At 39.4% G+C, this 24,018-nt stretch overlaps 6 protein-coding genes across 6 annotated transcripts; 3 read left to right on the forward strand and 3 right to left on the reverse strand.

Moving 5' to 3' along the window:
- Nucleotides 1–3,344: 3,344 nt before the first annotated feature.
- Nucleotides 3,345–6,522, forward strand: L201_005613 (uncharacterized protein; the record flags this gene model as incomplete). Its single annotated transcript, XM_066221343.1, has 5 exons — nucleotides 3,345–3,372; nucleotides 3,427–3,701; nucleotides 3,767–3,902; nucleotides 3,995–4,199; nucleotides 4,275–6,522. 5 exons carry the CDS (start codon nucleotides 3,345–3,347, stop codon nucleotides 6,520–6,522), a joined length of 2,892 nt encoding a protein of 963 aa, XP_066077440.1.
- Nucleotides 6,523–6,856: 334 nt separating this feature from the next.
- Nucleotides 6,857–10,195, reverse strand: L201_005614 (uncharacterized protein; the record flags this gene model as incomplete). The annotated part of the gene is made up of 5 exons (XM_066221344.1): nucleotides 6,857–7,188; nucleotides 7,342–7,557; nucleotides 7,660–9,893; nucleotides 9,985–10,064; nucleotides 10,157–10,195. 5 exons carry the CDS (start codon nucleotides 10,193–10,195, stop codon nucleotides 6,857–6,859), a joined length of 2,901 nt encoding a protein of 966 aa, XP_066077441.1.
- A 602-nt stretch (nucleotides 10,196–10,797) lies between these two features.
- On the forward strand, nucleotides 10,798–12,966 carry L201_005615 (uncharacterized protein; the record flags this gene model as incomplete). Its single annotated transcript, XM_066221345.1, has 9 exons — nucleotides 10,798–10,820; nucleotides 10,888–10,898; nucleotides 10,967–11,099; nucleotides 11,158–11,319; nucleotides 11,392–11,622; nucleotides 11,696–11,917; nucleotides 12,022–12,157; nucleotides 12,224–12,680; nucleotides 12,806–12,966. The coding sequence occupies 9 exons, from the start codon at nucleotides 10,798–10,800 to the stop codon at nucleotides 12,964–12,966; spliced, it is 1,536 nt and encodes a 511-aa protein (XP_066077442.1).
- Nucleotides 12,967–13,335: 369 nt separating this feature from the next.
- On the reverse strand, nucleotides 13,336–14,853 carry L201_005616 (uncharacterized protein; the record flags this gene model as incomplete). The annotated part of the gene is made up of 5 exons (XM_066221346.1): nucleotides 13,336–14,165; nucleotides 14,240–14,306; nucleotides 14,385–14,485; nucleotides 14,556–14,616; nucleotides 14,725–14,853. 5 exons carry the CDS (start codon nucleotides 14,851–14,853, stop codon nucleotides 13,336–13,338), a joined length of 1,188 nt encoding a protein of 395 aa, XP_066077443.1.
- A 456-nt stretch (nucleotides 14,854–15,309) lies between these two features.
- On the forward strand, nucleotides 15,310–16,186 carry L201_005617 (uncharacterized protein; the record flags this gene model as incomplete). Its single annotated transcript, XM_066221347.1, has 3 exons — nucleotides 15,310–15,477; nucleotides 15,558–15,668; nucleotides 15,794–16,186. The coding sequence occupies 3 exons, from the start codon at nucleotides 15,310–15,312 to the stop codon at nucleotides 16,184–16,186; spliced, it is 672 nt and encodes a 223-aa protein (XP_066077444.1).
- Nucleotides 16,187–16,502: 316 nt separating this feature from the next.
- L201_005618 (uncharacterized protein) lies at nucleotides 16,503–22,898 on the reverse strand (the record flags this gene model as incomplete). Its single annotated transcript, XM_066221348.1, has 12 exons — nucleotides 16,503–16,641; nucleotides 16,716–16,804; nucleotides 16,902–17,374; nucleotides 17,439–17,598; nucleotides 17,659–17,712; nucleotides 17,770–18,098; nucleotides 18,171–18,339; nucleotides 18,407–18,804; nucleotides 18,870–20,307; nucleotides 20,364–21,355; nucleotides 21,441–22,380; nucleotides 22,452–22,898. The coding sequence occupies 12 exons, from the start codon at nucleotides 22,896–22,898 to the stop codon at nucleotides 16,503–16,505; spliced, it is 5,628 nt and encodes a 1,875-aa protein (XP_066077445.1).
- Between the last annotated feature and the right edge of the window lie 1,120 nt (nucleotides 22,899–24,018).

The raw sequence follows: 24,018 nt of genomic DNA on the forward strand, positions 1-24,018 counted from the left end.
GTTGATGCGTTAAGATGATATTAATTGTATAAATTTGCTATAGTGCGATATCTCCCGCTGATATCGTCGGTCCTTGTGATCGATGATCTTAATCTGATACGATATCTAGGTACTTGTTGATCGCAATTTGGGTCGATAAAGCAGGATATCATGGGGTGATATTGATGTTCTTGAGATATTGACGAAGTGTCTTTGTTGTTCTGTTCGGACATGATATCGCCGGCGATCTTCCACCAAATTATTGATGACGCATTATTCCAACTTGTTTACGTAATTAAACGATTGGCATCCGTGGGAAAGCGAGCACCTCGGTCGCAAAACCGAATCATGATATATCATTTTGTATATACCAAACGCAGAATGAGCGTGTGAGTGGACATATGTGTGTTGAGTTTTATCGCCATCGATATGTACTATATTGGCAAGTTGTGTAGGTGAAAGAAATGAACTCGTGTCCTTTCGCTCAAGAGATGTGCTGGTATGAATCGATTAACGTCGGGATCAAGTGTCTAGCGAGTTTCTTAAAGACAGCTTATCTGCAATCCCGCGACGCGTTCTGAAATCATGGTGACAAAGGAGGTATCGCGTTTCGATCTCTCAATTTCTGATAATAGAATGTGTCCGGTTTACGGTGTATATATGACAAATAGGAGAAAGGCGAACAGGTACAGGTCCACGGAGTAGGTTTTGCAGTTCGAAGCGTGGTGAAGAGAGTCATCTACCTTCTTTTACCATTCATACAGCAGAACAGCTTACCGGACACTGAGTGAGCCTGGTAAGACTGGTGTTTTGCATTAAGGTCCTTTCGTTGCTTGTCAGAGATCTCAATCCCACGATGTATGAACAGATATGAATGCAGTGGTAGAATTCGGAACAGTGAGAAAAGGGGACGCCTAATGACGACCGAATTCCAGAAGTACCTAACCTTGTACCTTCACAAGCTTAAATACGCCTTTGAGTTTCATGCTGGCGAAAATTGAACATTAGAGAATGAGAAATCTATAGCTTAAATGTGATCATCGAAGGTTTAGTGCGTCATGAGGCGTCCAATATCCTTCTGATTCTTCTAATTCTCGGAGATGCTAATCACCATGGTCTAATCCGTGCACGGAAACAAGGCAGCTGATAAGCTCTCACGTTATCTACTTTTTAACAATTAGAAACTCTACTACCGACTTGCGAGAATGAGAATTCTAGGTCAAACTGTGGAAGGATGTAGCGGGTAAATCTAGCTTTTTGCGAGATCCCTGAGAAAGCAACTACGGGTGAAAAGATGTATCCTTTCGTTTCCCATTTCTCTCCAAGTTGAACTGTTACACGGCGCATATGAGGATTTATGGCGTTAGAAAGTAATCAAGGGGAAAAGAAAGCTTGGTTACCACACCTTAAAAATATTGATTTCCGTCCTGAGTTTCTTCTTAAATTTCTTAAAGATGAAATCATCCGCGTGAAACCCGTACGAAAATGTATCGGAAGAACTGATCTTTAAGCTTCACAAGAAATGAAAATCCAAGCTGATCTGGAATTATCAATGATGACCTATACTACTGTCGGTTTGAGCCTATTTGACTTATTCGTTCGTCATGCTTTGCACATGAGCAAGATGGTTTTTACGAGAACAACTGTGGAGAAGAAATTCTTCTTTTTTAGATTTCGAACCTGACCTCGACATTGACCTGTCCTGAAAAGGGGGATGAACCCTTTTATCCCAAATATTTCTGGTGAGAGCTTAAGAATCCTTCGGAAACAAAACGATGAGAAATTATCTCTGTACAGTCAAAATCCTTTAAACTCCTCCCCGAAGACATCATCTTCAAAAATGTCATTTTTACGTTCTTCCATAATCTTAAATCCTGATAAAAAGGTACCAATTAGATCGATTTTGATCGAGGGTTCTTTTTGGATTCTCGGAAACATGCATTTTTAAAAATTACAAGTAGGAGAGATAGCTTAAAGCGTTTGGGTTTAGCTTGAGAAAAAGATTTGGTGCATATGTATGATTTGGTAACGTCTTTACCTTATACTTCGCATGAGCATCATTTCTTGTTTTGCATCTTGATCATCTCCTTCAATCGATCAATACCAAGTTCGTATCGATTGGGTCGCAAGCAAGAAGATAGAGTCGCTTCAAACGATCAACGCCTTTTCAGCTTTCACTTCCTTGAAGGATCGATCATCTCAAGACCAGCTAGAAGCAGTCGAAACCCAAGAAGCTGAGCTTCGAACTTGCTGGGCGAAGATATAAAACAGTGGATTATCATACAGAAAACCGGTGTTAGTCGTGAGTGAGTATACGACATTTGCTTCTTGCTTTGCCCTTGATCATGAACCTTTTTCGGCTTGGATATATGCTCGGTGTTCTAGTTTATGAAATGAGTCATCGATTGTCTCTGTGTGTATTACTCCTTTCTATCGCTATAACCTCGTTTCATCTGGTCTGTGCTATCTCTATTCCCCTAAACATATTCGTACCTCGATCACTTTTACTTCGATCTGGCTAGATACGGTATCATATCTAGACTGGAAGATGGAATCAGTATATCTGAATGGTCTGTGTGTCAAAGTTCTGTTTCAGGTTATCCATCAATTCATACCCACTAGTCCCTCATTGAATGTGTATCTGTTTGTCTCTTTTCCTACCTTGTTTACTATGTGACTTCATATTACAGTATATTCATCATCATTCTGCGTATGCTACTTTTTGATGGTAACTTGTAGGGGATGTTTTCACTTCACTGCACACTCATCTAGGTGTTCACCCTACCTTTATGCCATCATACACTATCTTCATCACAGTCGCTTAATCATTTTTTCGCATTTCTGATTTACCATTGGCGTTCATCAGTTACTGAACACCATTGGAATCAGTTCCTATTGCGAAAACTCTTTCTTTGTAAGCAAACCATAACGTCTTGCCTTTTTGACTTTACCTTTCCACCTATTCAGAACATACATTCATTATATCTCAGTTTCACTTCAACTTTTTTCTAGAATCTGAATCAAGCGGAATTTTTCATTCTTTTAATCTATAATCTAAAACAACTAGTCTCACATTTCAACAGATCCTGATTCCAACTACAAGTGATCAAAATATCCTCTCATACTCCAACAATATAGATCATCACTTATACTCACAACCCTTTCCCTTCTTTTTCTTTCTTTCTTTCCTCTTCTACTTCTCCTTCCTTCAGTCATCCTGGTTTGATCGCTTCTCCCTCAACGTCCCTGGTGGACTGAGTGTATAATTTTTCTCTGGGTCTTTTAGTTCAACGCAGAAGGGCTTACAAGCAGCATATCTATTTTTCATACAGCTAGAAGCATAGACTGTATTTTACTCTATCAAGATGGCACCACCTCAAGCTATCTGGAACGGTAAGTCTCTTTTGATTTTTAAAAGTTGCGATACTCAAACTGATATCTTAATAGATCCCCAGGCGTTGGCGGAATATTATGAAGAATTTGCTATACCACTTCGACCACAACCAGGTGTATTGGTCGCATCGGTTATTGTCTCAATTTTAGGTTCTTACGCTACATTACTGGTACTTGGTAGAAGAACATCGTCAAGAGGTTGGAGAAATCATGGTTTACTCGCTTTGGCGGCTGTAGTATTTGCAGCTTGTGCAATTTGGGGTATGCACTTTGTCAGTATGATCAGTATTAGGTTAAGAGCTAGTCCAGATGTAGTTTGGTATATTCAAGTGAGTATCATCAACTCTCGATACTCATTTTCAGCCGAGGTTTTATAGCTGACACCAATGAACAGTTCGACAAGGGAATGACTGCGTTATCCCTCTTCGTACCCATTTTAGCTACCTTCATCTCTTTCTGGCTTATTGGTTCAGAAATAGATTTCCATGTATGGAGAGTACTCTTTGCAGGCACTTTCCAAGGTCTTACCAGTGAGTTTATCTGCTTTGCAAACCGTTGCACCAATCCCGTCGTTGCTTGGACCTTTTCCCTGTATATAGCTAATCGTTCACATCCTATGTAGTCGGTCTTATGCACTATTCCGCCTCCTTCAGACTTCCCTCACTGCAAGTCACCTACACAGCTGTCACCGTCGTATTTTCCCTTATTCTCGCCGCTGTAGCTGCTATTGTAGCACTATTTCTTTTCTTCAGGCTTCGAGCTCAATGGGAAGAATCTTGGTGGAAACGAGCTCTTTGTGCTCTCATTCTGGCTACTGCAGTTTGCGGGTAAGTCTTTTTCACAAATAGCTGAGGGGAATTTTCTTAGTTAATTTCTCAGATCAACTAACATATCTCTCGCAGTATGCACTATCTCGGTCTTGGTGGAACTTCATACCGATATAAACCGGGAGTTGATCCGATGGTCCTCGCCAACGCAGGTGGGCAAAGTACTAGACTCACTATCGCTATTTCAGTCATGTGTGGTGTCATTGTGCTTTTATGCTTCGCTATCGCTTTATTAGATGTAATGACAAGACAGCAAATTAGAAACAAAGCTAGAAACATCGTTATCGCTAGTGCTGCTTTCGACAAGACCGGTAAATTATTAGTCAAAAATGATGGTACCATTCCTATGCAAGTCATTCAAACCGATGCTGATCTTCAAAGGGTATTGGGTGAACTTGATCCCCGACAATCCACCTTCCAATGGCTTTACCAACTCTCTTTCAACTGGGCTTTGGTCACACCATTTGTACCAAGAGTTCTCAAAAATGTTATCGACCGCCAAAAAGGAAAATCATACCAACCACCTGCCATAGATCGAGGTGTCAACTCCTCATGGGAAACTTTACTTTTCCGGAGTCGATTTGTAGAAGCTTCGGTCCTTCTTGCTCAACAACTTGATCTCTCTGTTGAATCTCTTGGTGCAATGTTCGATCGAGTACTCACCACTGGTACTAGACTTCCTGAAGAAAGATCCGAAAAATCAGCTGAAGAAGGTAAATCAGGTATCAAGGGAGATGACGAATCATCTATTCATGGTATTACCCTCAAGATGCACAACTCTGAAGGTGTTATGCTTTTCTTGGTTAGAGAAATTGGTGATGGACACCCTTCAGCTTGGGACAACCCCAATGCAGACAAAAATCAACTTCGATCCAACGATACTGTCGATTCTTATACTTCCAGGGGTTACAGAATGGCTGAGACCCGATTCTTCTCAAAAGCCATGGCCGATCATTTTGGTGTCAGTAAACCTGAAATGGATGTTTTCCTTTCTGCCTGTAAAACTTACGCCAAGAGAGGTACCAGACCTGTCGTACAAAGTGGTGGTGCATATCTAGGTCTTTTCGGTGTTCGACCTACCGGTACTCATATGCAAGGATTAGATGTTCTAGTTTATAATTTCGCTCGACATCAAATTCCTGCTTATCGATTACCAGATGTTGGATTCCCCTTAAACGCAACTATGAAAGCTTGGGTTAGAGAACTGGCAAATGCCAATATGGGAGAAGTGCTACGAAGATGTAATGAAGCTGTAAATAGGGCTGAAAATTCGGATGATGGATCAGCTTCTCTCCATTCACAAATCGACGAATCACTTTACGAATTCCAAGCTGCTATTGCAGTAGCTATTGAAGCTCTCACAACTGCCTTACGTTGTTGGCCAACTTTACTTGATATCGCCCGACTATCACCTGAAATCTTAGAAATTCCTGCTTCCGATCACGATGACAAAGCACCCGCTCAAATGGTGGTTCTTGAAGTTGTTCTTCCAGCACCAGATGCTAGATTAACTCCTGTACAATCACGAGCTTCAGGTGTACAAGCTCCTACACTTGCTTCTGGTCGACATGAATCCGATAAACCACCTGCACCTTTCGTCTACACACCATTCAGTCTATTCACCAAGTCTCAAGCAATGTTGCTTCGTGCCAAAGCATTCCAGGAATTCTCGAAAAATACAGTCATCGATCTCAATAAAGTATACCCACTTATGCCATCTGATGTAGCGGCTGAACTTGACGCCTTCGATTCCGGTGAAAAGGGAGTCGACCCGTCAGGAAACCCATTCGCCATTGGTCAATTACAAGGTCGATGGAACGGACGAGGCAAATCGGCTTCTAGAGGATTAATAGTTGACACAGCCACAGCTAATCAACAACATGCGCATGCTAGATATAATTCAGATGCTCAATCAGTCAAATCACCCGGATTAATATCTTCAGATGGATCAGAAGCTACATATGAAAAGAATTTCGGTACAATTGCACCTCAAATACATACTTTAGCAAATGCTACACATGGTAGAAGAGGATCAAGACCTAATACAGGTGCATCAGAAACCTCTCAATCTTTAGCAGTCTCTGATCCAGTCGAAACTGTAAAGAAAGGTTTAACGAACTTAGTCAACAAAGCTACGGGTAATCACCAAGCAGAAGAAGAAGAAAGAAATGTTCATCATGAAAATGATGACGTTGGACCACCAGTATATACAAGTATAAGAAATAAAACAGATGGTTGGTTCATGAGAAGTATGAGAGATTTAGAAAGATCAGATAGAACGGGTGCTTTGGAACACGTTGGTTGGCAAGATAATCAAAATTAGTATTCAATGAAATAAATGGACAATCTTCGCATTACAAAAAGAGGCAGAGTACGAAGAATGGGGAAGGGGGCATGGAGTGCCGGAGCGAGAACAGGGGAGGGAGAAGGTGAAGGGAAAGGATGAAGAGCGGAGCGAAAAGGGGTCCTCATATATGGTTGCGTTTTCTACGCTTTTCGCTTCTGATTTTTCATGCTTATATAGTTATACATTAATTCGTTTCCATTCTCACATGCATGTGTATCATCATAGTAGACTAGGATATCCGAAATTTGCATGTATTCTAAAAAGATGCATTAAGTAAGAAATCAACTACGGCAAAAATCTACTCTATAAATTACCATCCTCTACCTGAAGCTGTTCTTCCACCTGATGGTGGTAAAGCACCACCACCTCTACCTCTCCTTGGTACCCATTTACCTCCTGACTCGGCAGCTGGAGCATTTGCACTAGCATCACCTTCAGCTGGAGGGGCAGGTGAAGAAGGTGTAGCAGTTGGTGAAGCAGTACCATTTTCTTTAGCAGCAGCTCTTTCTCTCCATCCACCTGCTTTTGGTGCAGCACCTGCGAGAGGTGCTGGAGCGGCCGCAGGAGAAGAAGCAGCAGGTGAAGGAGCAGCAGCAGCAGCGGGAGTTGATCTAGCACCAGGAGCTCTATAACTACCTGCACCTGAAGCAGTTCGTTCACCGGATGAAGCTCCAGGTGGTCTGTATGCACCAGAGGTTGAAGTTGATCTTTCACCTAAACCAGAAGCACCAGGTGGTCTATAAGCACCTCCAGCAGGTTTACTATCACCTGCAGATGGTCTAAGTCCACCGGCACCAGAAGATCTTTCAGCTCTTCTTCTTTCAGCTTCTTCTTCTCTTTCTCTTTGTTTGGCAATCAATTCCATATCTTTAGCTCTTTGAGCTTCTCTTTCAGCTTTAGCTTGTGCAGCTCTTTCAGCAGCTTCAGCTTTTCTAGCTTCAATTTCTGCAGCAGCTTTAGCTTCTTCTTCAGCTCTTGCAGCTTCTTCAGCTTCTCTTGCTTCAGCTTCCTCTGTAAAACGGAAATATGAGACGATGAATCAGCTTTGTTCGTTTGCGACGTATACGCATGGATATATTATATATGTATTTTGAGGTAGACAGATAAACTCACCAGCAGCTTGTCTTTCTCTCTCTTCAGCTTCTCTTCTTTCTTGATCTCTTTGTTCTTTTTCAGCTTTCTTTCTCTCAATTAATTTTTCTTTTAATTTTTTCTTTTCTTGGTCAACTTTAGCTCTTGCTTGTTCTCTTGCTAATTTGAATTCTTTTTCACGTTGATTTTCAACATTATCTCTTACAATTAAATAATCATCTAACATTCTACTTAATCTAGATTTTAATTCAATTGAAGATTTTTGTTGTTGAATAGCTAATTCTTTTGATTCTTTATTTAATTTCTCATGTTCTTTTTTATCTTGAACTTTTTGATTTTCATAATCTTCAACTAATAAAGGTCTTTCTTCTTTTCTCATTGCTCTTTCTAAATGATCTACACGTTTACCAACAATTCTTAATCTTTCTGAATGTTCTTTCTTTTCTTTAGCTAATTGTTCAACTTGTAATTGAACTAATTTTGATGAATCTAAATCTTCAATATTTTTAATATCAACTTTTAATGCTCCTTTATCAGCTAATTGTTTAGCTAATTGTTCAGCTTCAGCTCTTCTTGCATCCTCCATTTGTTTCTTTAATCTATCAACTTCAGCTTGTTTAGCTGCTTCCTTAGCTCTTCTTTCATCTTCTAATGCTTTAGCCTTCAATCTTTCTGCTAATGCAGTTGATTCTTCTCTTTGTTTTCTCAAGTTAGCCTCTTCCATTAATTCTCTTCGTTTTTGAACAATTTGTCTTCTGTGAGCAACTTGTTTTCTTTCTTCTTCAGCTTGTGCAATAGCAGCAGCGAATGCATCAGCTCTAGAAGTGACAGGAGCAGGGTTGAGGTATTGAATGGTGTTGTAAAGAACAATAGCGAGATCGGAAAGTCTGTTTGGTTGGGCAGTCGATGTAACAAAAGTGATGGTTTGAGCAACGTGGTCGACTGAAGCGTTGATATCACCTCTTCGACAAGCGGTCATAAGGAATTTCTCGAGGGATGGCATATCGGTTGACCAAGAGGTGTTATCGAAAGGTTTGACAAGGTTCAAGATGTGAGAAAGAGTGACAGTGTCGTAAACTTGGGCAAGTTCTTGTACAAGCCTTGAAAGAACGACTTCTTTGAGAGCTGGAAGGTATGGTTGGTATTCAGAAGCGAGACCACTGATGAGAGGAGCAAGAATTTTGCAAGCTGTTGTAGGTTGGAAATCGACTTCGAGAATGTTGTAGATTTGTTTGATATCAGCTGGAACTTTCTTGAGATGTTTAGCAGCAGCTTCTTTAACGAGTGATTCTCTTGTGGGCATTTTTGGAAGGTTGAGTAAAGCGATTAATCTTTGTTTGGTTTCGACTTCACCTAGAGGAACGGCAAGAGCTGAGAGTAAGACTGAACCGGGGGCTTTATCATTGAGGATACCAGCTCTTTCGGCATATTGATGATATCTTGACCAAGCAGCAGCATGGAAAACAGCAGTTTGTTTACCACCTTCAGCCTTAAAGATTTGAGTTAATTTTTCATAATAATTAGCCATCATTGCAGGTTTAGCGACTTTTTTACCTGCGGCAACTAAACCATGAACATCTTCAACTGATCTAAAAGCTTCTTGCCATAATTCTAATTCAACAGCAGTTTCCAATTGTAAAAATCTTGTATCTAAAAATCTACCTAAGGTTTCAGGATCAGATAAATTTATAGCATGTTGTTGATGTCCATATTTTGCTGCATTAGTTAAATCTTTTCTTAATCTTTGTTCACATAATCTTCTGAAATCAGATTTTCTCTGATGAATTTTACAGAAATTGAAAGCTCTATGAGCGACAGATTGATATATAATTTCTAATCTATCGTTTGATTTTGCAATATCTAATGAAATATCATAAGCATCCCAACAGAATTTTTGTGCAGGTGCAATTAATCTTCTTTCAATTCTTTCTCTATCACCAGCAGATTCAGTAAATGTATCTAAAAGTAAAGATGCAGGTTGAAGTGGTAATTCATCATCAACAACTGGATTTTCAGGTAATGCTGCAACTTCAGCTTTAGCTTGTTCTACAGCAGCTGAAAGTCTACCTTCGGCTTGAGCAATGAAGTGGTTCAAAACTTTTTCGATTGAAGCGACTGAAGTGGTTTGTACGGCATTCTTGAATTGTAAAAGAGCTTGTCTAGCATGAGCTTTTCTATTCATCTCAACACAAAGGTCAAGGAATTTGAATACGATAGGTTCAAGGATGGCAACAGGAGTGTGCTTGAATTTTTTACTATAGAAAATAAAATGGTCACATCAACGTTTTATCCTCTTTTTATTTTCCAACGACGCTTTCTGTTCCATGACCTAATTCTCCCACTCACCTCATGAAGACCTCTACTAAATTCTCGAAAGCTTGTTGCTGAGATTGAGGTGTACCAAGAGCCAAAAGCTCTTCTGAACGCTATTGAGATTCCATCAGAATCAGTCAATGTCCCTATATGTCCCTAAAGACCTTTATTGCTTTTCAATTTCTGCTGTTCGGGCATGACTCACCTTGAGCGCATTTTCAGGTTTTACGTAGATAGGAGGCATTTTTGCTATATCCTTTTTTCTATTTTATCGATAATATCCAATTTATCTAAAGGCTTTCAGAATTGAATTTTCCCTTTTTTTGATAATTTTAGTCGGTATTGAGCAGACTGGGTTTCTTCCTCCGTGTCGTTCGAGATGAATTGTCGAATCTATGGACAGGATTTATCGATTGCAGTCGCTATGATCAAGGTGATTTAGGGAGATGAGGATAGAGGTATACTCTAATAATCAATGATGTATTTAACCTTGTCTCTATCTTTGTCGTTGAACATGCACTCTCTATCCCTTAGACACGAAAAAGTGAATTCCCAAACTTCATTGTTCTATCTATATCTATATGTTCATATCTCCGACCGCGTCAAGCGATAATTCCATCAATGTGGCAGTTATAAGAAGTAATGTTACGTAGTCATACGATGACGCTGATCATCTTATATTACCTATACCGAGCTTTCGCCTTCACCTCCTTGTACTCCCGTTTATCATCCATTATATTCTTGTTGTTGTTGATCGTATCCATATTAACATATCTTGGCTTACAGCATATCGTTACTTCCAGCTTACTGACACTTCACACTGCTTGATATTCCACACATATCATCATGGCAGCTTCACTACAACATCTGTGAGTTGACGCAACTTATCGTCTGTCCAATACAATTGCTGACTTTCGCCTCATCCTCTTTGCGCAGTGGTCGAGGCGGTGAGCTACATTATCGTTACAGCAAATTATCGTCGTTCATCTATACTGATAAAAATCCTTAATAATAGCTCTTCGAGTGGCCAAAAATTATACAAAAGGTTATACAGATATGCAAACCAAAGTACGAGATGCTACTTCAAACGATCCATGGGGACCTTCAGGTGCACAGATGAATGAAATCGCTCAAATGACATATAATCAGTCAGTTTATCAAAGCCTTCTTACATGATCACAACTGACGATTAGTATTGTTGTGTAGAAACGATTTTGTCGAAATCATGGAAATGATGGATAAAAGATTGAATGATAAAGGAAAGAATTGGAGACATGTTTTCAAAGCTTTGACATTGTTGGATTATTGTTTACACGCAGGATCAGAGAACGTTGTTATCTATTTCAAAGATAACATTTATATTGTCAAGTGAGTACAACTCCGGCAGAATAATGGACGAAGTCATAATGCATTATACTGATCTATCTCTTGGCATTGCAGAACACTGAAAGAATTCGTATATGTAGATGAAACAGGTAAAGATGTTGGAGCAAACGTTCGACAAAAAGCCAAAGACATAACGAATTTGTTACAAGATGATGCTAGGCTAAGAGAAGAAAGAAGATCAAGAGGTGCAATGAGAGATAGAATGTTAGGTAATATTGAAAATAGTGGTTTGAAAGGTCACGATGATTATGGTGAACCTAGAAGTCCAGTTAGAGAAGCTCCAAAGTAAGCAAAAATCCTTAATTATAGTATACGCAATTCTTAACTAAATTGAATTTAATTGGATTGTTGCCTACAGACCAAGACCAGGTCGAAGTAGAAATGAGGAAGATGACTTACAAAAAGCAATTGAAGAATCAAAGAGAATGTCAGAAGATGAAGCTAAACGAAGATCACAAATCACAAAAGAAGAAGATGACTTAAGGAGAGCAATGAGATTATCAGAAGAAGATGAAGAAAGAAGGAAGAAAGATGTAAATGATAGTAATCAAAACGCTTTATTCGATGATAGTCTGAATATGTGAGTATTTTATCACTGTGATTTCCAGATTATTTAAGGAAACAATCAGAACAGCAACTTGTCCATCATGATTAGCAGCTGATGAGTATGAGCTATTCTGTTAGGCAATCTAACAACGCTTATCAGCAACAACCGGATCTCTTTGCCCAACAAAATATGATGCCAACAGGAGGATGGCCTTTAGTGGATGTAGGATATGGTCAACAACAACAAATGCAACCTCAGTATACATCTTACAACGTAAGTTCATTTTAGGTTGGAACAAACGAAGAATGGAACTCAGACACTCATTTTGCACCTTTTTAGCCCTTCCACGCTCAAATCATGCAACAACAACAGCAACAACAACAACAGGAGGAGTATATGAGGCAGCAAATGATGTTGCAAGAGCAACAAAGGCAACAAGAAGAATACATGAGACAACAACAATTCTTACAACAACAAAATACATCATTATTTGCTCAACCTACAGGATACCAATCAAATAACCCATTTGCACCGGCTGGAGGTCTTCAACCACAACAAACATCTTTCTCACCTCAACCTGAACAACAATCTTCTTTCTTACCTGTACCTGTCGTACAACAACAACAATCTCCTCAACAAATTCAACAACCTTTACAACCTCAACAAACCGCCAAACCAGCTTGGACAGCACCTCAACAACCTAAAAAAGATGATGGTGAACATTCAGGTTTAGCTGCTCTTTTAGCTAGAGGTAGAGAAGATGGTTTAGATACTTTCGGTAATGTTGGCAATTTACGTGAGTTTCTATTAATAACAGAAATAACAGGCAGACAGAAGAATAAAGCAAGATCCGGTTTGCGATAATTGTTGGTGGTTTTTGAATGAAGTCTGTGTACTAACACAAATGCTTCCATAATATAGGTATTCCCGTTGGTTCACAATTCCATGGTTCAAATCGTGTAGCGGTGCAACAAACTGGTGCTCAAGGATTTGGAGCAAATAATCCTTTCGGTCAAATGCAAAACCAAAATCAACAACAACAAACACAGCAAAGGAGTGATCAACCTTTCTTCTCAGTGTAGGCAAGCGACGTCAACATATCTTCTGGCCGTCTTTGAAGTACACGCTCTGTAATGTTGAAGTAGTTTTTTGCTTTTTAGCTTGTTTATTGATTCTTATATATACCTATTGTTATCGTTGTAGAAACCTATTTTCTTCTTCTTCTCCTTTTCCTTCACATCGCAGATCATTTCGCGATGTGACGGTTATATTGATTATTTGATATGAAATGCATGAAATTACAACGTCCATACACAAAATGGAGGTGACAACTCAGATAAACAAAATATAGCAACAGGATGTAAAGGCAGGAATAAGATTTGATAGCGGATTGTCCGATGATGAAACGTATAGAAATATGGTATATTGTGTGATACTACAGTAGAATTCATTTAAGCTATTCTTTTGGCTATTAGACCTATTAAAATAGCAACTCCAGCTAGAATGAGTGAATCTAACAAGAAGAAAACAGGACTTCTTTGTGACGTTTGGGTGGTGGTAGTGCGGATCGCTTGGGTTGTTGTATTTACATTGGCAGGTGTTTCTGCGTGTACTGCGGATAGAGCTTCTTCAGGTATGGGGATAGTAGGTGTCGGCAGCAATGAAGCAAAAGCAATCTCTTGATGTTCTCGCGTGATTGATGAAGGCTCTATATCAGTTGGGTTCTCCTCTTCTTGATGAGATGTAGGATCAGAGGTCAACGCCTTCTTGATCGCATTTGGCCGTGTAGCCGATGAATCTTCTAGCCCGGGCGGTATGATGTCGACAGGTAAAGGTTGGGTAGACGAATTGGTTGCGAGAGCATTAGATGTAGTAGTTGGAGATGTTGTCACTGATGATATAATAGAAGGAATTTCCTGTGAATTAGGATCTATCGATACATCATTTGTCTGTATAGTAGTATTTTGATCATTATGGTATGTGGGATTTGAATTGTTCTCATTGTGATCTTCATCCAGAACCTCTTCTGTGATTTTATCACTGTTTTCATCTATGCTGTGGCTATTCTGTCCATTTTCATGCTCGATTTTGACGCTATCATCTGGGACTGACGATGATGAAACAGGTATTATATCTGAATTTTTGATTGCACATTTAGAACATTTCCAATCCTTTGATAATTTAGCTAATCTTTTCCTTTCATCTTTTGAATAATCTAATGCACCAATAGCTGATAATGCTTCACCATTTTGCATCCAGAATGACCTTAGACCTACTACAGCTATATGATATAGTCAAACAAATCATAAAAGGTTAGCTCAATAGCTATATATTGTGTCGAATTACCAACCCTACCTGTTCTAACTCCCCATGCAGGTTGCCATGATCCAGCATGAAAACTTGTTAACCCATCTATGCAGATCTATTTTGTTTTTTTTTCGGTGTATCTCCACGTCAGCATGATTTATGATTATGAGTCTCTCGCCGAAAAAGATCTCACCTTCTTACCCAATTCGAATCTACCATTAGGTGTTAGAAGCATTATATCAGGTGCGGACATTGGATAACTTGGTGGTAAGAGTATTCTAAGGTGATATAGACCTAAATTCCAGTACTATAGATCAGCTTTATGCATAGTATATGATAGTTTGGTCTCATTCTGCCCACTCACCGCCTTCATATTCACTACCTGAAACTCCACGCATCGTACAATGCCATTCGAATATATCGTCCTGAGCGCGAAAGATTAGATCAGCAAACCGAGAAGCAGAGCTCAATAGGGATTTCTATAAAAAATAAAATGGACAGAGTATTTTATTGCTAGTCTTCTCTTTACTCACTTCCAACGGTGCAGCTACGAATCCATCTTCATCAATATCCGCATTTGCTAATTCTGAAGCTTCTTGCATGATTCGCTTGACAGCTGTTGATCGTAAATTCACTTTGGGACGGGAACTTGAGCTTGACATGTTGATTCAATTATACACTACACAATATCAGCGAGTAGGAGTGATAAATGCTGTTGATTTGTATCATCTATAATTGGCCATCAGAAGTAGTTGGTGTTGTAGGATGATATCGTGTATCGATTGATTTGTTGATGATGTGTAAATGACGTTCCTTTGTATTGCTGTCAACTAACCATAACAACAATACTACGGCTAACTGCGATCGAAGATAACCACCATAAGATATCGCGTCCTCGGCCGAGTGTAGCCGCTTTTCACCGATCATTAACCATAAACATGATTCTCTTCTTCGATAACTCTCTCTGTTGACCTTAAGTATACGAGTATCACTGGAGTGAACATCAATACCTCTTAACTCGATATTATTTTCACACAGGGTATCAAGACAAATCACCATCCAATCTTAACTTCTCATTCTTCCAAATTATACTCTCACGTCTAAGGGGGTTAGTAAATATGGCAGATCCTATAGCATCTTCATCCTCTTCATCACATCAATTACCACATTTAGCGCCTATAGGGAATGGACCACATGAATCAGTTGATGTAGATCCAGAATCTTCAAATAGACCATTTACAGATGCACAAGTTGAGGAATTTAGAGAACAGGATAGATGGTTGCCGGTGAATAGACTTGAAACAAAGTATAATGTGTGAATTATGCTGATATGTCATATATTTGATGATTCTTTCCCTTTAATTAGATAGCAAATGTAGCTAGAATAATGAAAACTTCTTTACCTGGTTCAGCAAAAGTATCAAAAGAAGCTAAAGAATGTGTACAAGAATGTGTTTCTGAGTTTATATCTTTTATAGTGAGTTTTATATATATAGCATTATCATCTTATATATTTTTAAATCATCGATCTAGAATATTCATTTTGCGAAAGAAGACTATACTAAATTGCTTATAATTTGGTTTTATTAATACTTTTTCAAGACATCAGAAGCAGCAGAAAAATGTTTAAATGAGAAAAGAAAAACATTAAATGGTGAAGATATTTTAACTTCAATGAGATCATTAGGATTTGATAATTATGAAGGTGTTTTAAGAGTTTATTTAACAAAATATAGAGATTCACATCATTCTTTACCTAAAAGAGGTAATAACAGTTCTAATTCTAATAATAATAAAAATGATGATGGTGATGAAAATGATGAAGGGAATTCTATAAGTGGTAATACGCCAATTGAACAGATAAAGAAGAAAAGAGGTAGAGGTAGACAATCTACAAATATTAATAATCAAAATCATCAGATACCGAATGATGGTACAGAAAGTAAAGGGAAGAAGAGGAAAACGCAGCAGGACGAGCAGAATGGTGGTATATAGCAAGTATGCCTGCTGTGATAGGAGTCATCGAGGAAGATATGATATATTCCTCGGAATAGCTGCCAGTAGAAGATCTATGAAACAATCTAATCCAAGAGAGTTGATAATAGTAAAGGTGCCATGTATTTTATTGTAAATATATGCATTTTTGTTTCAATTATACTATGATCTATCGTTACACAGATGTATGTGTTCTATGATACTCCTATATTCATACTACTTGGACATCCACTTCCATTAATTCCTTTCCTGTCAAACTCCATCATTGGTCTCTTTTATCTATATAGAACAGAAGAACCAGGAAAACATCGCCGACTTAGAATAGAGCTCTACATAGAGGACAACTACTTGAATTGGAACTATTGAACCATTTGAATAGACAAGATGCGTGGAATCGATTTTTACAAGTTCGACAAGGTTTAGTTGGTAATGTTCGATCGGTCAATGAGATGATTCTGCAAAAAGGTAAATTTCATATATTAGCGTTCTTTGCCTTTTAACGTTACTCTGTGTTAAAACTGCAACTCACGAATAACAAATCGCACATTCTACTACACCCTCAAAATGAAGCGACACATTTCGCTTGAACACAGTTAAAGCTTCAAGGATCAAACCATTCTGTAAAATCCATAAAACAGATAGAATTGTTAGTTTACCTTCGATAAAAAATACCTTTTCATCTATGGTATGAAGAGAGACGATGTCGGTGACTTACTCTTGACGTGATAGTCTGTTGAACGGACATTAACCAACCTCTCCATTTATTTTCAGGTACACCGACTCTTCTTAAATCTCTAATTTCTACGGCTTTTAGAGGGAATTCTGCCGGCAATCTAATACCAATTTCCATAGGTTGTTCATCGATGATATAGCTTGCTATAGCTTCTGAAGATCCACCTGCAGATGATGAAGCAGCTAAAGTTGCTCCACCACCTTGGATAATCTTCACATTTAATCCTTCTTCATTCAATTGTGCAATTGATGAAGGTTCTCTCAACTGTTCGAATTCGTGTTTAATTATTACAGGTGAATAATGTTTGGAAACAAAAGTTAACATTGACATTGACAATTGTTTGGATTTTATTGTTTCGTAATATGATCTAAATGCCGATGGTATAGTTGCCAAAGATCTGTAGAATAGGTAAGACGCTAGAGGCGTAAGATCCGCTAATTCCTCAGGATCAAGTACTACAGGAACAACGTCAGATCAGGTTTTTCACGCGCCTTCGGTGTAAACTCATAGATGACTTACACTCTGGGTAAAACTCATCGACGGCATATTGACTGGCAGGGAAATTCCAAGCACCCATTTCTGAAACGCCTAACATCGCAAATAACATCGGTATTAAGCCTTCAGTGAGCAACTTGGAAGAGTTGAGCTGATCAAGGTAAGCCCATCGAAGAGATCGAGACTAGTAATTATGGTAGACCATCAGCTTATGCTCATAACTGTAACGATCGGTGACACTCACAGCATCTTCGAAATGGTCAAGAATAGCCAACCAAGCAAGAAGCTGACCCAATACCTAAGGCAATTATTGCATAAGCATGCCAGCTCTCGGACCTGTCAGTAGTGAACTTACTGTATGTATCTCAATCTCAGTCAACCATTCAATCTTAAGACCTTCACCAACGATCTTGACCAAGTCCTGGGGTAATTCTATAGTTCTATGTTGATGTCCTTCTTCAGCTTCAGCAACTGAAGCTTCCACTTCAAGGACCAAAGCAAGAGTATTGTGTTTGACAACTCTGCTCAAAATTCGATATGAAGCACTTTGCACCGCTGACGAACTTGACAAGTGGATGAGATCGGCTAGTTGACCTAAAGAAGCATTCTCCATAACTTTTTCTGGTATATCACCTAATAAATCAAGTAGGAGGTTCTGAATCATTGCTATTGGACTCGAATGTGCTAGAAACGAACAGAATGTGAAAGGGTCGCAAGTGAGCGATAGTCTCAAATCTTAATTTTGGACAGACTTACCTGTTCGACACTGTAAGAACAGCTGGAGAATGGCTTTCATGTGCTCATCCTTCGCTGTCCAACTTGCACGTAGCGCTTTATTGGTTTGACATAGATCGCGAATTTGCTGCAGCAATAACAAAGACTGATGAAGGAGGCAAGTAGTTGGGGGATCTTCTAGCGATGAGCCCTATCAGAGAATGTTCATTAGCACGGCACTATGAAGTTGGAATTTTTCGAATTCTATATATACTTACCTCTAAAGAGCTTTCAAGCAGATCGAAAATAGAATCCCAGTGACCACCTGATAGATCTTGTACAATGGGTGCTAAGGCAGTTTCCAATTCAGCTATTCTATATTCAACTTCTTCTGGCATTTCCTCTTCGTCTTCGCTATCAGCAGTCAACCAAGAATTGATATGTCGCAGAACGAAAATAGCTCTTTGTTGGGGTAAAAAAACTGATGCTGCGTCTGCAGGTGGAGCGGATGCTATAAGTAATCTGATGTATGGTATTCCTTGTTTAGCTACTGCTGCAGGAGTAGGTTTCACAGATGTTAAAGCATTTGCTAATCGATTTTGAGCTAGCGCGAATGCTTTATGATCCAGTAACAGAGGTTTGATAGCGTAAATGATCGCTAGTGCGAGTTGTGGAGCTATCATTTCTAAAGTCAGCTAGGAAAGTTCATTTACATGGATGTATAAGGAAAGTTTAGCTTACCTTTATCTATCAAGCTCATACCGTAATTTAACCAAACTTCGGCTTCAGCTTCACCTGATCCACTTTGTCTTAGGTGTTTACTAAGGATATCTCTGAAACTTCTAGCACTTATATCACCTTGACTTTGGACGATATCATCTTTCAAGGCAGACAATAACTTTTGCAATAGATCCGCATTATCTGGCATTGAACCTGATTTGAGAATTTGCACTGTATCTTTATGCCAAGCTAATGGTGCTTCGTCGACAAAGGACAAAGCGTAAGATACAGCACCTTCTACTTCTCTTATTAAATCTGTAAGATGAACAATCGATGCTGATTGGGCATAAAGACCTCTTGAAGAACCAGGTATGGACAAAGCGTCTTTTGTTAATTGGTATGCGGCTAAAGCAACTTGAAGCAAAGCGGGTTGATGATTTACTAGTTGACGATCCGCTCGTAGAAGTGATACGGTAGCCTCTGCCCATCTAGCGGCTTTAGATCTACCAATAAGGTCAAAGTCCGATTCTAACGAAACATCTGATATGATTTCGGAAGTGTACGGAACAAGCGGATCAATGATGGGTAAAGATGGGTGGGAAGGCTGAGATGTGTGAGCGGATAACCCTTCTACAAGATTATCTGTTGAAGGTAGAAGTACTTTGGATAATTCGAGCACTGAAGGAGCCTTGGTTTCTCCTATTGTAGTTGCCAAAGCTACGTCTATGAGAATTCCTGGATCTACCTCTACATCAACGCGTCGAATGCCTTCTCTCAAAGCTTCGTGTACTTTATCTAAGACCAATTTCTTGTCTACCTCATCCAATTGACCAGTCTTAGCCCACAATCGAGCTAAATCTTGATCTTTACCAAATGCAACTGCGATGTGCCCTGGTACACGAGGTAACAGGAATATCACATGGTGAACCGATATAAGACTTTGCATCCAGATATCTGATTTAATTACCTCATCGAGATGGTCAATGGCGTATGTTGCAAATATCTTGAAAGCTGAGGTAGGCAAGGTGTCTTCGGAAAAGTCGTGTCCAGTAAGGAGTTTCTCTGTTGAGTCGTGAATTGCTGTACAAACTAAAGCAAGGACTTCGTTTAACGCATCTTTCGAGATATGATCTGTCGATTTCAAGCATGAGATAGCGGTGGCAGTAGCTTCAGGTGAATTTGAAGCAAGCGCGAGCTCAGTGGATTCTGTTGCTATGTTATCTAATGCACCAAGCTGCAGCAGGCCGTTTGAGGGGTTTTCAAGAAGACTCTGAGTCAGAGCGAATCTCTTGCTGGACTCGACTTGACTTGATTGTAAAAGAGAAAGAAGGGACTGCTGGAGAGTAGCTTGACTTGCGCTGAAGTTGGAATGAACTGTATTATAAAGAGAAGTGAACAAGGCAGGAGGAAGTAAAGATGAGAGTGCTGCGTTGTTGGAGTCAACAGATTTGGCCAACGACTGATAGAGAAGGTCATCAGCGATTACTCAATTACATCTTACCATTAAGCACCTACATTTTGGGTTTCACTTTTGACCAACTGTGGATATTGACTTATTAGCTGCACCAGTGTTTCGGTCAAAGTGACCACAGAAACGCCTTCTCCAGATATTGACTTGGGGTAGATATCTACAGCCTGATCCGCTAATTGACCAATGATTCGTTCAGCTGTTAAAGTTACAACATCATTTTCAGTTGAATTGTTGAGAGCGGAAAGGATGAATACACTTCTTGGTAAGACAGAACTCGCGAGATCTGCGGAGAAGCTTGCTTCCAATGCATCTTTACTGATGATTCTAGAAAGATCATTTGCTAATCCTTGATCTATCGTTACCAACCTTCCTAGAGCTTTACCGAAGAGTGTTGCTTCTACTTCTTGACTTGCACCTTTTTGAGCACGTCGATTACCTCCTTTGCCGCCAAATTCCAACACACCTTCCTTCCATATTCTTTCACCCAGCTGTGTCTTCACTAACCATGAAGCGGTGTCTTTACTTTCTTCTGTCGACCAAGCTTTACTGATTAAATATCCTGTACAGTCTAACATGGACTGCAAGAATACTTGGAAAGCGGATTGTTGACCTGGTAGTGAATGAGTAGATAGTAGTCGAGAGTCCACAGGTGCCCATAAATAAGAGAAAAGGTTTTGAATTTGTGAAGAAGGTGAAGGGGCCAATGGGAGAAGGTCAGAGGGGAGAGTAGAGATCACCACCAACAACAGTGGGTAGGTGAGATGCGGGATCGAAGGGCATATGGTAGAAATGAATTCAAGGAAATTGGCGTAGTACGGAGAGGTCGTGACTGTTGTGATATTTTTGTCATCTATTGGTTCATCCAGCTGAGCGTTGTCTTCCGCCTCGTCATCACTCTCATCTTCGTCACTTCCTTCATCACCATCTTCGTCAACGTTTTCTTGGTCATCACCATCTCCATGACCTGAATCTTTCTCTTGAGCTGAGCCTCGACGAGATGTAGCGTTTTGAGTAATTGCCCAACAATCGGGCCATTCTATCGATAAGAAGATTAGAAGATGTAGAGTTAGCTATTTTCACAACAACAAGTCAGTCGTGCTGACAAGTAGACTTGAGCTTACTCCGAATGAATTTTGCAATGGCCATGGTAGCAGTTTCCCATACAACTCCCTCCTTTTCTAGCCAGCAGCTGCCCAAAACAGCATCAGAGAGCATATTTAATGTCTCCTTCTCTTCTAGTTGTTCAGGAAAATGTTCTACTACAGTAGCTAATACTGAATAAGCTGCTCTTCTAATTGGTGGCTGAGTTGGTACTGGGTTATTTGACTCATCTTGATCTTGATCTGGATTTTCCGCTGAAACAGGTGATAAAGATAGCCATAAACCTGGATTTCTAATCAAATTGACTAATTCTTCAGGTAAAGATGAGATAGAGTATTTTGATAATTGCTGTAGTAGGTAATTCAATCCTACCAATCCACCTACTCTATACCTGGCCAGTCTTTCTTCAACTACTTCGTTGTCTTCTGTTGGTTGAGGAACTACAGGTTGTCGGACAGATGTAGGAGCTAGTGTGGGTTTACCTTTACCACCCTTTTGATTCTGATTCTGACCTTTCTTCTGAGTAGTTTGTGGTGTACTTACAGGTGCTGATGATACAGGTGCAGGGTGTATGTTGTCATGTAAGGTTGAAGGATCAAGTATAGACAGTGTCAGATATTCAACTAAATCACCTAGATGTTGGAATAAAATGATCTTCTCTGTATCACTTGAACTTGCTTCCGCTGCCTCCCCACTTTCAGCTTTTTCAGATGGTATGGTCCAAGATACTGAGTTATCCCACGATTTCAAACCTATTCCTCCAGCTCTTCTACCTTCCTCTAAAGCAGCTACCACCCATGATCCGATGATATCTCTTACTTGGGTTCCAGGCAATAACGACAAAGATAGATTTTCTACAATAGAAGTACGTATCGAAGGAATGGAAAGGAGGTCTGAATGTATTTGTATAGCTATAGAACGATGAAAAGGTGATTGAAGTAAACTTGCAAGGTTGTGTAGCTGTTTTACGGAAATTCAATTAGTAAAAAGGTTTTAGTATATTGGGGGATTCTGCGCTTGTAATAACTCACCCAAACAGGTATAGCAGATAACAAAGCAGTTTCTTTCAACTCCTTATCCAATTCTTCGTCTTCACTTATTTCTCCTCCATTTTTCGATAGTAAAGGAGATATATAATTGTCTTTCAATTCTTCTAAACCTTTTCTTCTAGTTATATCATCTTTTTTACCTAATCTTCGCAGTATAACAACTAATTCTGCAGGTAAAGTTCGTGCTAAACCTAAACCATCTAATGGATCAGGTATAGGTGGTGCAGGTGGTTTTGGAGGTGGTATAAATTGTTTTATTTTAGGTAAAGCTTTCTTTTGTGCTTTTGATAATTTCTTTTGTCCCCTTTGTGGTTTTAATCCAGATTTAACTTCAACTTGATCAGGATCTTCACCTGTCACTTTTGCTGATTTTCTAGCATTCTTTTTACGTGTTCCAGCTGATGCTGATGATTTGCTCTGTTTGGGCATTGTCTGTTGCGAGTTTACAAGGGTCTCTACCGATGCAACTGTTCAAAGTAGATAAAGGTGACCTACAAAAGAAGCAGAGAAAGTGAGACAGAATTAGTGATATTCTCTTTTTTCAGTTTCTTTATAGTCAAATCTCGTGCGTGACGTCAATTCACTACATATATACTGTAATACCATCGACAATACCGGGATCAAATTCAATCGATCGTTCTTGCGTGTGCAGTGATTAAGCATACATATATGCAAGTGATACAAAGTAGTCATACGAGCATGTCTCCTCTATCACATCGTGAGTGAATTGAATGCATCATACTTAGCTGCATACATGGCAATGTCGTGCATTGTTCTACGTTTTGGCAGTATGAATTATCCTTTGCATAGATGTCACCAATCTATAAGTCAATATGGAGACACTTCATAGCTCTGCTGATCAACCTAACATGCCGTTCAAATTACCAGTGGCAGTTCTTGACTCTCTGAAAGAATCGACCAAGTCTACTCATTTCATCGAAGACACGTTCGACCCTCCTTATCGAGCAGTTGCAAAAAATTATGAAACACCAGCTTGTCGATATTTCATTAGTCTTCCTTCACTTTTTCCACTCGATTATACCAGTGCACCATCAAACAGCTTGTCTGTATTTCTCTTGGGTTGTTATCATGATATAACCAACACTACTTCACAGCGCTGTAAAGATCCTTGGCTACGTGGGTTCAGTATCTCATCCAGTTGCACCAGATATGAGCTTTGTGAAGCTTGGGAATACGGTTACAACTCGTTAGAGCAGTTGTATACATCAATTCCAATCATTGAAGCACTGGATTCAAGCTTACAAGAGAATGAGAATTTACGGACCATTTTTGACCGAATTTTGAAAGAAGTAAGTATAGATATGATCTACTTAATTATATGAGTACTATAGTTCCGCATATTTCCTATTAACAGCTGTGTCTTCTGGTCCAAATGAAATGAATTGATCAGTATGAGGGTTGTTTCAGTAAGTGTTCCGTATCTTCTCCCAACTCATTGTATACACATCTCAGCTAATTCCTGCCATTCGTAGCCGAATTGAATATTGCATTAGGAATACTTCATCGTTATGAACATTGTTTTGTGGCA

The sequence above is a fragment of the Kwoniella dendrophila genome, chromosome 7, assembly GCF_036810415.1.
Source record: "Kwoniella dendrophila CBS 6074 chromosome 7, complete sequence".
NCBI classification, from domain to species: Eukaryota; Fungi; Basidiomycota; class Tremellomycetes; order Tremellales; family Cryptococcaceae; genus Kwoniella; species Kwoniella dendrophila.